At 42.5% G+C, this 13,803-nt stretch overlaps 1 protein-coding gene across 1 annotated transcript in view; it reads left to right on the top strand.

The window, feature by feature from the left end:
• Positions 1–13,586, top strand: part of XYLT1 (xylosyltransferase I) — a 153,638-nt gene extending 140,052 nt beyond the window's left edge. Inside the window, exon 12 of the mRNA XM_014936205.1 lies at positions 5,679–13,586. Within this exon, the coding sequence (XP_014791691.1) occupies positions 5,679–6,001 (323 nt within the window). The 3' untranslated portion in view covers positions 6,002–13,586. The remainder of the gene's footprint in view (positions 1–5,678) is intronic.
• The last annotated feature ends 217 nt before the right edge of the window (positions 13,587–13,803 follow it).

Below are 13,803 nucleotides of genomic sequence, written 5' to 3'. Positions count from 1 at the left end.
GCTTTATGAAGGGAGCCACTTGCTCCTCTTTTGAATAACGACAGCGAAACATGTTCGTTCCTGTATCATGACTCTCAAAAATCATGATTAGAATTCACAATAAAAAAAATTAATCATGGGGCAGCTACCAGCAAAGATGCTTTATAAAAACAGCATATGCAGCTAGTTTATTCATTTTCCATTCCCATTTATTTATTAATTTTGGCTTAGAGCAAGTGAAACGATAAAGGGAAATCAAAAGCAGGTGTTTTCTTTGATATTATGTCCAGATGTGCATAACTGACACAATGTAAATTGTTTTAAAAACATGGGTTCATTGACCTTTTCAAAAGCTGGATCTGTGAGAGTTAGAAAGATCGGTTCTTATGTGGAATTACTGAGTATGCTGGGAGGTTTGGGGTGTTTCTACTGTAAATGACGCTCCCAAAGCTATTTCAGTGGAAAGTCTAGAATCTGATGTTATTTATTCTTTCTCGCTCCTCTTCCTCCTCCAGTCATCCAAATCTGTGTCTATTTTCTCTAGTGTGAGTTGTGTCACTGATCAGCTCTGCCTTCAGCAGATCTTCTGGCTCAAGAGTGCTTTCAGGTGTTTGCCTGGTTGGAGAAAGAAAAAAAGAAAAGGAAATTAAAATTAAGTGAATTTATGAGACAAATCATTTGGAGAAATCACGTTCACGTGCTCCACCAGTGTCTCCTTTCCCCTACATCCCACACAGCCAGATTCTCTTTTATACTTGTTCTAAGTGGCGATTTTGAGTTTCTCCCCATATGGCTGAGTGTGCTAAAGCCAAGTACTCTGTGCTTACTGTAAGGACGCGGGAGAGCTGCCAAGGAGCAGCAGGACACCCCAGGATTAAATTGTGCCAAGACAGAGAGGGAATGTAACATGTGGAGGAGACAAAACAGGGAGAAGATAGGTAGAAGATCACTAGCAGTGATAATAGACAGGAATGGGGGTTTCTTGCTGTCTGCTTTAGGCAGCCTGAATTTAAGTGCAGTTCAGAGACTCAAGACCAGATGTCCAGGTCCCCTACGCAGGGACTGCAGAGGGAAAGGCAAACAACAGGTATAATTCAGAGCATTTAGCCAGCAGTTGGCAGACTATAATCCAAGTTACCAAGTAGATTTCAATTCCTAAGAAAACAGTGAAGTCAGTCAAGGTTGGCTCTGTATCCCCATCATCCCACTTCCCCACCCTTCCGTGCTCTGCAAAGTCTGTGTGAAGCCGTCATGCCAAGTGTGATCACACCTGTCTCCCAGGGGCACCAACAGAGGCAGAGAATAAGCCAAAGCAATTTCATTTTTAAATTTGAGTTTATATTCATGGCAAAGTTTCCACAGCGATCTCCCAGCTGGAGTGACAATAACGAGTTGTCATGCATTTAATGTATAATACCTGTTTTCATTAAAGCTAAATAGGTTACTGTGAGCCAGTGGGCAGATTCAATTCTGGGGCAGAAAAAGCCCCAAACCTCAAGCTGATACCAAACACTGGCTTGAAAATAAATAAATGAATAAATAAAACCCTTCTTCCTTCAACCAAGGAAGGCAGTGAAGAAGAGCATTCTCCTTCTTCACCTTAAGAGAGACTTTTCATGTTGGTACCTAGCATGATCGCTTGCTCTGGATGTGGAGCTTCTGATCTCTGCTGCTCCACAACAGGACAGGGAACCTTGAACGCCAGCTCTTGGTCCCTGCACCCTCTAACTGCCACCACCTCTTTCAAAGGCTTGATGGCATTTGCAGACATACTGCGCTGCACACATGCATCTCAAAGGCCTTTTAACCTAATCCATATTTATAGATCATCTTAATTAAGTATATACTGGGAAACCTTTGTTTTGCTGTTGGATGTTTGCAGTGGCTCAATCAATTCTAATTGCATCTATACGGATTATAAAGTGGGTGGCAACTTGTGTCAGAACTGCTGTGATTTTTTTAAATTAACCAGAGGTAACGTGACATGTTCTTGATAAACGCGGTAACAGCAGCAGGGAAGAGCATGGCTGCAGAAAAGGAGACCTGCCCTGGAATCGTTATTCCGAGAAAAACCCTGAAGACAGGGATTTGCTTTGAAATTTAGTTCAGATCCAGTTGACAAGGAGTCGATTAGCTTCACAATGAGCAAATGCAGCACTGTCTTGTTTGTTGCAAGAGAAAACAAACAAAATGTCAATAAAAAATTACCTCTTTGCCAGAGGGTTTCAACACAATTCGAGTGAAGAAATAAAGCTGTACATTCTGTGTCGCTTTAAAAAAAACCCACAGGTCTAGCGCCTTGATGTGTACCGAGGTAACCACATTTTTCATTCCTAAGCCCACTCTCTGTCTAAACTCATTTGCTTTTTCTGCAAAATGAAGAACAAACCCACACAAAAATGCTGAAATCCCAGCCTGTGCGGCTGACTACAGGCTGTGTATTTAGTCCAGAGAAGTTATACTGAGAGAAGTCAGTTGAGAAATGAAGTGCTCTTCCAGAGTGAAGAGCAAACAAAAATGGGGGACAAAAATAACTCATTTTTAAAAAACTGTAATTTAGAGTCAATGGAATATATTCTCCATTGATACATGTCCTCCTGAAGTCAAAGGGCTATTTGGATGTGTTTGCTGGCAAAAAAATTTGGCTTAATGTCTGCAATTCAGCTAATTTTGAATTGGTTGCTCTAACTGTACAGATTTAAATGTCTAAACACACATCTCATAGAGGCAACCCTTACATTCTCCATTATTTTTTCATGAGCAAGGACCGAGGAGTCAGTGCTTTAACAGCAGCCCAGTAGCTCCAGCCTCCTTCTATACAGTATTTCAGGGTGTGGGATCCACACTGTCCCTCTCCTGTCCCAGCCCAGTAAGTTGCAGTCATTATCTCTCTGTTTTTTTCCTGTAATGCACAGTGGGATAGCTCACATCTCCCGTAGCTCGGATGAGCAGCATCCTCCCTGCTTTCTCCTGTGAACTTTTTAACAGAGACATGGAGGCTCCAGGAGAGGGTTCTGGGTTGAATCGTCACCGTTTCCTATCAGTTAGTGCACAGCTCTGTGCTCAGGCTGCTGTTACCCACCTCCTTCTTTACAGGACGTGCAGACACCTACCTTGGGGTGTTGGTTCTGCTGTGGGGCCAGACAGTCCCCTACCAGCACTGCCTCAGGGCTTCATCAGGCGTCTCACAGCAGAGCACACGTTTGCTGTGCTCAGCAGTAGCCCTTAACACACTGAAAAGCTAGTTGTTTGTTGACAGTGCTGTCCTCAGCAGTCTTTTCTTTTTCTGTCTGCTGATAATATTTGTCTTTTTTTCAAAAAAGTGTATCTTCAGTCTCATTTAACACCTTCTGGAGCAGAGCACAGCAGTCACTTGGTGGTGCAGACTGGAAAGCACTTCCAACACAATTACAGCAATAGCAGACTGGAGAAATTTAAATTTGTTGAACATGCTGAGGTTATCACCCTTATTTTAGCAAAAGCAGCCCACTGATCTTAAACAACAAAGGTCAAGAGAAAAAGATGATCTCCTGCTGCATCGCCAGCACTGGGTCCTACAGTATCTGTAGGTTTTGTTCCTTCCAGTCCTGATAATCCACCACGTCCTGGAGCCTGGGACAAGCGTAAGGCTGAGCCAGAGAGAAGTTCCATTTCATCCTGTTATTTGTCTGAAAAAAGGTCTCTCTTGTTCCATGCACTAAACACATGCACAACAGGCTTTAATTCAACAAGCTCTCTGAATTGCCTGTTTCAATCAGATGATCCTGCTAGTAATGCCAACTCTTATTTGTTTTGGGATTTTTACTTAGAATGTTCCTATTTAATTAATATGTTGACAAACAGTCTTCCATATTTAATTGCTTCCAAAGGAGGAAATTTAATCATGTGTACTTGTTCTGTTTCTTAATCTTCAGTGCTCTGGCAGAGCACACTTCTGACATATGTGCATGGAATAAACTCATTTTGACTAGAGGTTATCGTGGATATCTACCATTTAAAATAAAAAGAGGAGTTAGGTGAATGCAGGAAGAGTGAAGTGATGTATAATGGGGATGGGGATGTGCCGGACTAATTTAATTGGGTATTTGAAGTAGCAGACTTGCACAGTATTTGACATTAAAGACTTTGTAAATGTAACAGCAAAGCTCCAAGTAAATGTCCCTTTTCCCTCTAAATAAATGTACTGATTTATTGCCAGGGCCCGAGATACTGTCCTGTGCCTGGAAGAAAGGGCTCAGTGTCAGGCTGCAGCGCAGGCAGCAGGGACATGTGGAAGGAATTGTAGCCGTGAATGTGTAATTCCTGGCCTCTGAGCGCTCTCAGAGCGCGGTGGCTTTTCCTCGCCTGGAGCGCCCTGAATGGGCCCATTTTGTGCTCTAGACAGTGTGTACGTTGGCAGAGCTCAACAGCTCCTCTGTGCTGCCCGAGCGAGGATGCTGGGGAAGTCAGCTGAGAACAGAAAGAAATGGTTGAAAATGTACTCCCAAGAGGCACGCAGTGAACATTTTGGAGGGCCCATTCTGATTTCAGGAGCAGCACCTTGGTCTGCTCCCAGACCTTAAGAAGTCAGTTGGCCTTAGACAAGAGCAGTCTGACCCTCAGTGTCCAACTGAAGGTCTTTGAAGGCATTTTCACAGCCTGACAATGATTTTTACTGCAATGTTGCACATCTGGGGCAATGTACTGCATTTTCCCGAGGCTGAAGAGTTACTGTAAGGAAAGCAAGCACAATGCAAAGAAAAGTGTCATCAGGAAATGATTGTGATCCATCATTTGGCACAAGAGCTGGAAATATAATTGTCATTAGAGAATACTTTACTTTCCCAGCAGGACAGAGCACTTCCAGGAACGATGCTGGGGCAACACGTATTTTGTTATGGGTCCAGTCTGTCCAAGGCCGTGGTGGTGTCCTTTCAGTGACGGGAATGGCACCACTCAGTTTGTGAGGCAGACTGAGATAACAAATGCTGTGACTTTTCCACAGCAAGGCAAGGTTCATCAGTTTAGCAAAAGAAAAACAGGTGAAGATTTTGTCTCTTCTTCCTAGACAAATCAGCGATAGCACTCGATGGTCTGACAAGGGCTGTAGCCTTCTCGTACCCAGTGTCCTTGAACTGTTTCCCAGTTTCAAAGCACAGCCATCCCTGGGTGTCCACAGGGGGACCTCCAGCTGCCTGGGGCTCATCTCCCTGCGGTGAAAGAGGCAAGATTAGCTTCTCTGCTTCTGCCGTGAAAGAGGCAATATTAGCTTTCCCTGAATGCAGAATGGGTTTCTCCTGAGGAGGAGCTGCACGTTGATCAGGCTCCAGGTACAGACAGGAGCTCGTAGCTGGGATGCCCTTGAGGCTGTGTTGTGCTGTGCCGAAGAGCTCTGTGTCCTGCTGGGTGTCCTACAGCTCTGGGAACACCCGTTGTACATGATGATAATAAGGATGACACTGCTTTTAGCCTCAGTGCTTCGTCTGCTCTCGCAGGGTTAGCATCGTGGTGAGTGGAGCTCGTGGTGGTGGGCATGAGGAGCTGAAGAGCTGAGTGCAGCCAGTCGTCCTCGGGATGCAGTGTCTCCCCAGTGCTGGGGAAATGGACTGTAGGACACCACTAACGTTTGCCTTTCATTTGCTGTACTCTTAGATCCTGAAGGTTGGGTTTGTGGGGTTTTTTTAATGCACTAACTTTTGGGTTTATTTCTGCGTTTCCAGAGGAAGCCATGAAGTATCACAGTGGGCCTCCAAAGAACGCATACATGGAGCAGAGCTTCCAGGGCTTGAACCCCGTCCTGAATATCCCCATCAGTGCTGCCCGCATGGACCAGGCCAAGAGGAACGCGGGGCTCGTGGGCGCCCAGCTGGAAGCCTGGGTGGACTCTCTGGTTGGCAGCATCTGGTCAGCTGTGGACATCTGCAGCACAGGACCCACCGCCTGCCCGGTCATGCAGGGCTGTGCCCAGACAGCCTGGAGCTCCCTCAGCCCCGACCCCAAATCCGAGCTGGGACCTGTCAAACCCGACGGCCGCCTGAGGTAGCATCCGGTACGCTCTGCTCCGGCATAGGTTTTTAAAAGGGAATTTAACCTTGCTCATATGTGAATCTCGCATCAGATTTCAGAAACCTAAGGGAACATTATATTTTTTTGTTACTTATTGCAATATAATTAATTTAAAAAAAAAAAAAAGGAAAAAAAGAAAAAGCTCTGACAAGGCCTTTGGCACTGCCCTCTCCATCAGCTCTGTCAGGAGCAGCCTTGGTGGCCCCACAGCCTCTGCTGCCCCGCAGTTCCCAGCTGCACCGCACACCCTCCGTGGGTTTTGAAACAGTAGCAGCAAGCCATGGAGAGGGCAGTGAACGAGCAGCTGCCAAAAGTGTTTTTTAAAAATAAATTTGTCTGTACCTCTGCTGTTTCATAGGCTTTCATTATTTTGCTACCATGAATAAATCACAGCAAAATTCCCTTTACTTACATTTCCTGGGGAGGTTGGTTACTGCAGGCTGGAGCCTGTATGGCCGCATTACCTCGCAGAACATGGAGTAATTATGATACACCCTCACTCTTTCTTTTTTTTTTTATTAACACAAACAAATTCTGGACTCAGCTAATGTCTGTTGTTATCCTAGTTAGAGAAAATGAGCAAAAGCAGAAACTTTCAGATTATTTTCAGAGATTTCTTAGACTAATTTCATTATAAACTCTAAACGGAAGCAGTGTTTTGCTATATTAATCTTTTATGTCTCATTCAGTCAGGTTCAGGGTCTGGGAGTGTTATTTGAAGAATAAAGAAGCATTTTGGATTTCAGCCCTTTCAAATCTGCAGGTTTTTTTTTCCAAGCCCACCAGCACCTAAGCATTTTTGCAGATTTCCAGTACAGCAAGTGTGTATTTCGGGGGTGGGTTGTGATTTGTCTGCTCACACCCTTTGCTGATTTTGCTCATGAGCCGAGCTTAGTGTCTTCTCAGGCAGTGGAGTTGCACAGAACCAGTAAAATGGTAGAATTGGGACCTAAGTCTGCAACAACACGTTTCTTTCCTAATTTGAGTAGCAGCTAGTAAGTCTTAACACTAATTCCCTCCCTTGATCTCAGATATGCCAGCTCTTCATGAAGAAGGGTCCTTCTAGGCTTGTGCAGGGCATCTGGCTGTGCGGGACGTGGGTTCCTGACCGAAGCCACGAGCGGACCGTGAAGGAGAGCAGTGCTGTGTTTCTCAATGCTTTTACTTTATTCTGTCAGCAAACTGTACCCTTCTCTGTCTTCAGAATTTCTAGCAGGCTGCATCCTGTTTTAAATAGGCATCTTTTACATCATTTTAAGCTGCATTTTCTACAGTAGGAAAAAATTCCTTTACATTCCAAGAACTTTTTAAGTATAGGCAAAATCATCTCCAACTAATGCATTTTACATTAGCATAAAGCATGCACTTTGTTGTTGCTGTGGTAATCTCATGTTAACAACATAACCTACAACGCCTATTAAAAGCTATTGGGTTAATTTGGAAAAAAGTCCTGTTGATGTAATAAAGTAAGGTATCTGTTTACCCTTCTGTGTGTATGACTAACTTGCTGCTGAGAGTTAAGCATCCACATCAGAAGGGAAACAGACCCTTAAATCATTCTGTAATCACATCGCACCTCTCAGAAAGGTTGAATTCCCTTTTAAACAACAGTTGTGAGATGATCGTAACACAGATCCCAGTGGCTCGTAGTATCTCTCTCTGTAGTATTGGTTTAAAGCTACTTGCAGTTTGCTTTGGACTTGAAATTGCGGTGTCAGCTGTGCTGGCATTAAGGCAGAGCATTGAAATGTTTATCTGGCACAAAAATGGATGCATAGAAGGAAGAATTTAGGTATTTATTATTTATGTTTTAGTCAATGACTAATTAGTAGGTGCTGCTTTTGCAGCTTGAAGATTATGTTATCTTACTAACTGAAGATGCCTTTATTAAGAAAAGGCCTTCCTCCCCTCACACCTCCCTTTCTTTTTTGTCTTGATTTTGACAGTCACGAGAGCTGTAGTTTTAGGAAAGGTTGTAGCAATGAGAGCTGGTTGAAATACTTCAGCCAAGAGAAATGTTCCAGCTTTTCAACTGGCTCTAGAGGCAAGCGTGTTTAAAACCAGGGTTGCCAACAGGTTTATATAATAGAAACACAGTGTTATTACTTACTCAGTAGGGGTTTTTTAACAGTGCTTGTTTTTAATGTAACATTCCTTCATGAAGTTCAAATTTTCTGGGGACCTCCAATCCTCACTGTGAAATCCAGGGCTTTAGTCACACTGATGCAATGGCAACTGCACCGTTCAAGCCCTACAGATTAAATGAAGAACACCATATTTAGGGCACACAATAAAATTCATTAACAATCCTAGTCAGTGATTGTTCTCAATAAGACTACCGGGGTAGACACAAAACCTTCAGTCTGTCTTGTACATGAGCATATGTATAAGGGTGCACCCACACACACACATGCAGATAACTTGGTTTTTAAATGTGATACTTTTTTAATTCTTAAACAGGAATCTTTTTAAGTGCTTTGTTTATAAGTTTTCATTATTAATTAGACAAAGCAGAAGGTGGCGACAATCCTATCTTCTGTGGGTAGAAGAAAATGTGCCACTTTTATCATTTAAAAATAAGATACAAATTATTTTGTTTTAGTACCAAAAAGGGAAAGAAAGAAAATGGTTGCTGTATTTATTTGCATTATGTGCTAAGTTCAAAATATCTCAAAACAACATTTGTTAGTTTATTTTCTGAAAGACAGAAAGCATCTACACCAAGAAGTTTCGTAGCAAGCTGGCAATGCCAGTGCTGCTGTTAAAACATATGATGGAAAACTCAAGAGGCTGGTCCTGCAGTCCTTTCTGAGGCAAAACTTCCACAGAGCGTTCATGCTGAGTAAGGACTTCAGACAGTGTGCTCTGAGTAAATACTGTCTGTGTCTGAAGTCATCAAAGGATGAGCTGCCACGTTTGGAACATCTTCTGGGGACACTGTCGAGTTTTGGACCTAAACAACCACCTGCAGACACAGATCCGTAAGTTCTATACAGGACACTGTGTCTGAGTTACAAAGTGCTGTAGTTGTGAAGAAAAACCATGGAAAGGAGGGCTCTGTGTCAGGGATCAGAACTTGCTCCAGGCTGATTCTGTGGTAGCGCTGCTAAGACCAACATCCTACTTAGTGGCTTTTCTGGTTTGAAATGGCACATGGAACCTATGATGAATATTCTGTTTTGTTAGAAGAGAGTAACTTCACAGATCTTACATTTGGTGAAAAGGAGAATTCAGAGCAGGGACGCACAGTTCGTATAAAACAAGAAAGTTATGCATCTTCATTTGAATGTGCAAGTGTTATTTTCCAGTCACGCTGGCTGGTCCTGGTTGAACGGGACTCAAACTGAAAGCCAGTTTTGATCAAAATCCCTTTCTACGGGAGAGGGGTGTGTTTCCCTGTGCACACATCTGTCCTGTGTGCGATGCTTTGCTCGTTTAAATTCCCTGCCCATTCTGTGCGATGGCCACACAACGCTTCTGTGATCCATCAGCATTGCACAGGAAGGGAATGTGGCAAAATGTAGAACATCTACGTATGTGATTTAATGATTTATGTCCAAAGTCAGTGTTAGCATTATGCAGACTTGTTTATATGGTAACATTAAGCCTTGAGGCTAATAGAAATAGCTCAAATTACAATTTATTTTCAGATTTGTCCAGCTCTTTCTTTGATGGCATTTGGACATTGAGCAGTAATTTTGGTAGTTTTCATTTTCTGTTATTCAGGTTTTTTTTAGAATTGAAATTATGTCTTAATTTTTTTGTGCTCTCGGCAAGCCAAGAATTTTAACAATTCCTTCCTTCATGATAGCAGGTGTTAGCACAGGGAAGTCCATCTGTATCTCTGTTGTTAAGCCTTCGTTATTGCACAGCCCAGAGATGCAGGAATGTGCATTCGTGTGTTACAAATTGACTTTCCTGGGTATTGGCTTCAGTGCGCGATGCATGTACAGTTGTTTAATGGCATATTAACAGTGATCCTGCAGCACCTTCAGAAGGACCAACTAATGTGTGTTCACCTTCTGCCCATCTCCTACAGCACTAATTGCCATACTAATGAAGTCTCCATCACTCTTAGCTACGACCATAGTGAACAGAGTAGTGAAATCAGTGAATCAGAACTGGGATATTCTAAACCTGGCCAAAGCGTAAAGAAGATTCTGAAACTTTGCAAAAGTTTGACACAATCGTGCTTCAACAAAACTTACAACAAAGCAGGCCCCTTCCACACAGCAAGGCTGAGAAACACTGATACCGGGAGATCTCAGCTTTGATTTCGCTGATTAAAAAAAACAAAAAACAAACGAGATCCAGATTTTTATTGTGGCCAGGCAATGAGGACCAACTTTCTGTTGATTTCTCTAGTTCTCTTTCATCACAGCTGTCAGAGAACTGCCAGCTTGCCGCTGGCTATCACACCCTCCTTACTGCCTTCCCGATCCCAAAGCTTCAGGAGTTGGCCACATGAAACCTTGGCCGACTCCACCGCTTTCCGTTGAGCAGGAAGTTTTGTACTTGCCTGAGCCAAATCCCTTAGGCTTCTTCAAAAACCCTAGCTGCACATCAAAAATGTTTGCTTTTCAGAGCAGCCTTCGGTCAGCTCAGTGCTAACACATGTGAAGGAGTTGGTAAAAGTGATAGCAATTATCTTTTCCTGACTTTCAGGCATGGGTATTTAATATATGTAATAGTAGGTTTGGTTATTTCAGCAACAGAATAAGACTGACGTGGTTGAAAGTGGCTAGTGGCGTTTCCCACTGTCCCTTGCTTCAGGCTGGTTGTGAAAAGATAGTGATCCATATGTGCTTTTACTTCAACCATGTAAGGCCTCCAAGATACTGTTAAGGATTTGTAGGACATTACATTAAACCGGTATTAATGGGCAATTGAATGCATCGTGTAAGTGTTTCCAGACCAAAGCCTCAGGCTTCTGCGGAGACAGCTTCAGGGCTGATGCCCACAGAGAGGGCAGGAGCGACATGGCATAGGAGGGGACAGGACACTGCCCTTTGAGAGGGCCAGCAGGAGTTACTGAGATCAGGGAGCTGTGCTGCAGGGCCCCTGCTGAGGGAAGGCGCTGCTGCAACCCGCAACAGAGGAGCCAAACAGATGTGAATTAGGGTTAAGGCAGCAAGGAAGAGTTCGTAAGGACATGCATTTTTTCCTGTAGGCTCTTCAAGAGTGAGCAAATGCTCTGATTTGTAACAACTCCCTTTGAAGGTGTAGAGTAGAAAAGCCTGACCTTTGAAAACCTTCCCCACCACAGTAAGGGAAAGAAGAATCAGGCTGAGAGCGTTTAAGATTGAGGCAACAAGATCTTTCAGCCCGTGTTACCCAGGACCATGGCAGCATTACGCCGTCTCCTGTTGAGTGTGGTGTTGGCAGCGATTAACTCTCATGAGGTAATACTGCAGGTACCATGTTGATTTTGTTCCTTAATACTAACAGTAGCGTGTAGATCACTCTCTTCTCTTTGCTTCTGCCTTGGTTACCTTCTTTTGCTCATGGGTGCTATCACAGCTGCTACCTCACTGTGTCTGCAAACACGTTTACCTGATAACAACAAAAAAAGGTACCAGAAATCTCCTTGAACTGAATGTACAATCTATGCAAATTCTCTTTCTTCTTCATTAAAACCTAGAAGTATTACTTGTAACCTTGCCAAATAAACAGCAAGATACTGTACAGGTGCCTCTGATAACAGAGTGACAATTCTAGGCGCGGTTCATTGCGCTGCATTTGTATATTGTAATGACTTGTCTTTGGTTCTGTTGTAATTAACACCCTCAACTGGAAGATAGCAATCTTTTGCTAGGGGAGCACCTTCAGTTTGCTGGGAATATTCTGAAGAAGGATGTCTATGGCATTTCATTTTATTTTCCTGCTTGCATCCAAAAGAAGGCACAGACCTGCTGGCCAAAATTAGGCTGCTGTTCCAGATTTTCCTTGGGTGAATCCTGTCGGCTTTGGACCGCTCGGTGTCTGTTCCCATTGTGGCATCCAGTGTGTTGCCCCTTAAAGAAAGCCTTACTTTTGTCCTTTCTAAATGTGGCCTTAAACTGTGTTAGGAAGTTCCGTGTTGTCTGTGTCTTGCTCACTTTTTCTGTTTGTTGTGGAAGGAATAAAAGGCACCTTGAGATTTCTATTACAGCTCAGTTGTGTTGCTGTCAGCTTACACTTCACAAATACAATAGAAATTGCTTACAAATGCAGTCTTTAAGGGGAGAAAATGACCTTCCCTTTGGGCAAAAAGAAAGCTCAGACGTTCATAGAAACCTTAGGAAATTATGAGCTCTGTCTTCTGCAACTCACTGTAGATAAGGAAGATTGATTTAATTACCTTCAAAGTACAAACTTAATAACTTTTAATTTATCTTCAGACTATAACAGGACAGACTGCTTTCAGATGCACAAGACAAATTCTGGAGTAATTTCACTCATTTTGACATGACAGTAGCATTGCTGCTGGCAGCTGGGAGAAGGTATAGCCTCTTAATGGTATGGTCTTAAAATCTGAAGAACTTCACCACTTGGGGACAGATTTTGAGTGCTGGTTGGGAATCTAACAGCATATTTAGAAGACAGAGGAGGCTGGCTATATGATCAATAAATGCATTTCCAAAAAAATATGGATTTTGGAGCTTCATCCAAAGGTCAGCAGAAACGGAGAACTTCTGCTAAGGCTTGTATCTGTTGGGTTTCTTTTTAATACTTTTCCCCACGGAGTACTGTTGTGTCTCAGTAGCACCAATATTCCCGGCAGGCTGCGGTGCTTTTAGGAACCCCAAATCCCAGGTTATTTTGGTATTCAGATGCGGATACAACCCAAAGGCAACAGAAAAGGATTTACATAGAAAACAAGATTTGGGGGAAAAAAAGAAAAAAAAAAAAAGAATTAATTTGAGTTAATGAAATGGTTTTTCTGACTTTGTCATTTTGGTTTTGGTTTGGGTTGATTGGATTTTTGTATTGCCTAACATAGTCCATAATAAGTTATTCCTATTCTGTCATTTTCAAAGACTGGTGGTAATATAGTTTTAAGAAATAACTATTTTGTTATAGATCATAATATGCATAAAACTGTACAGAAATATTTTGTAAGCTATTGAATAAGAAAAAAGAAAAACCATGTATATACAGCAAAGTTTAAAAAAAAAAATTGGAAATTCAAATGGAACACACTGAAAGATGTAGATATTTTGCTATTTATTTAAAGGAGTATTTTATGAGATATTGAAATGTCTTAAATTGACTGGTAATCAAAGTTCAAAGTCAGAATGCTTTTCTTGTAGTAGAATGTGATTTTCAGCAATTATTGCACTACCCGGTTTTGCACCCTTTTGTCTTTCATTTAGCAGAAAACAATGTGCCTTAGCTGTATTCTTTGTCAATGGGAGTTTGGTTTTTTTGTCCGACAAAGCAAATTTTTTTGCAGAAAAAGAAATGGATGTATTAAATACTGTATTATACCAAAAACACTGCAGTTGTATATAAATGCTTTCTGTCATACTGTGTTTTCAGATGCAGAATTTTAAAATAATAAAAAAAAAAGGCTGTCTTTAGGAATAGATGTGCACCTGGTATTATTTTTCAACCCCACTAATGTAAGTCTTTATGTAAAAGAACTTTGTTGCATGGTGACATTTAGGAGGAAAAATGGGAGCAAGCACTACTGATCTGTGCTCCTGGTGCTGATGGCAATTCGCTGCCCGGGCAGTCAGTTCTGGGGCTCTGTTTCCCACCCACAGCAATTACAGGGGAAACGTTCAGGGACACCTT

Source organism: Calidris pugnax, unplaced genomic scaffold (genome assembly GCF_001431845.1).
Source record: "Calidris pugnax isolate Ruff unplaced genomic scaffold, ASM143184v1 scaffold17, whole genome shotgun sequence".
NCBI classification, from domain to species: domain Eukaryota; kingdom Metazoa; phylum Chordata; class Aves; order Charadriiformes; family Scolopacidae; genus Calidris; species Calidris pugnax.
Note: the sequence above shows the minus strand (reverse complement) of the source record. Positions and strands in the feature narration are given on the sequence as shown.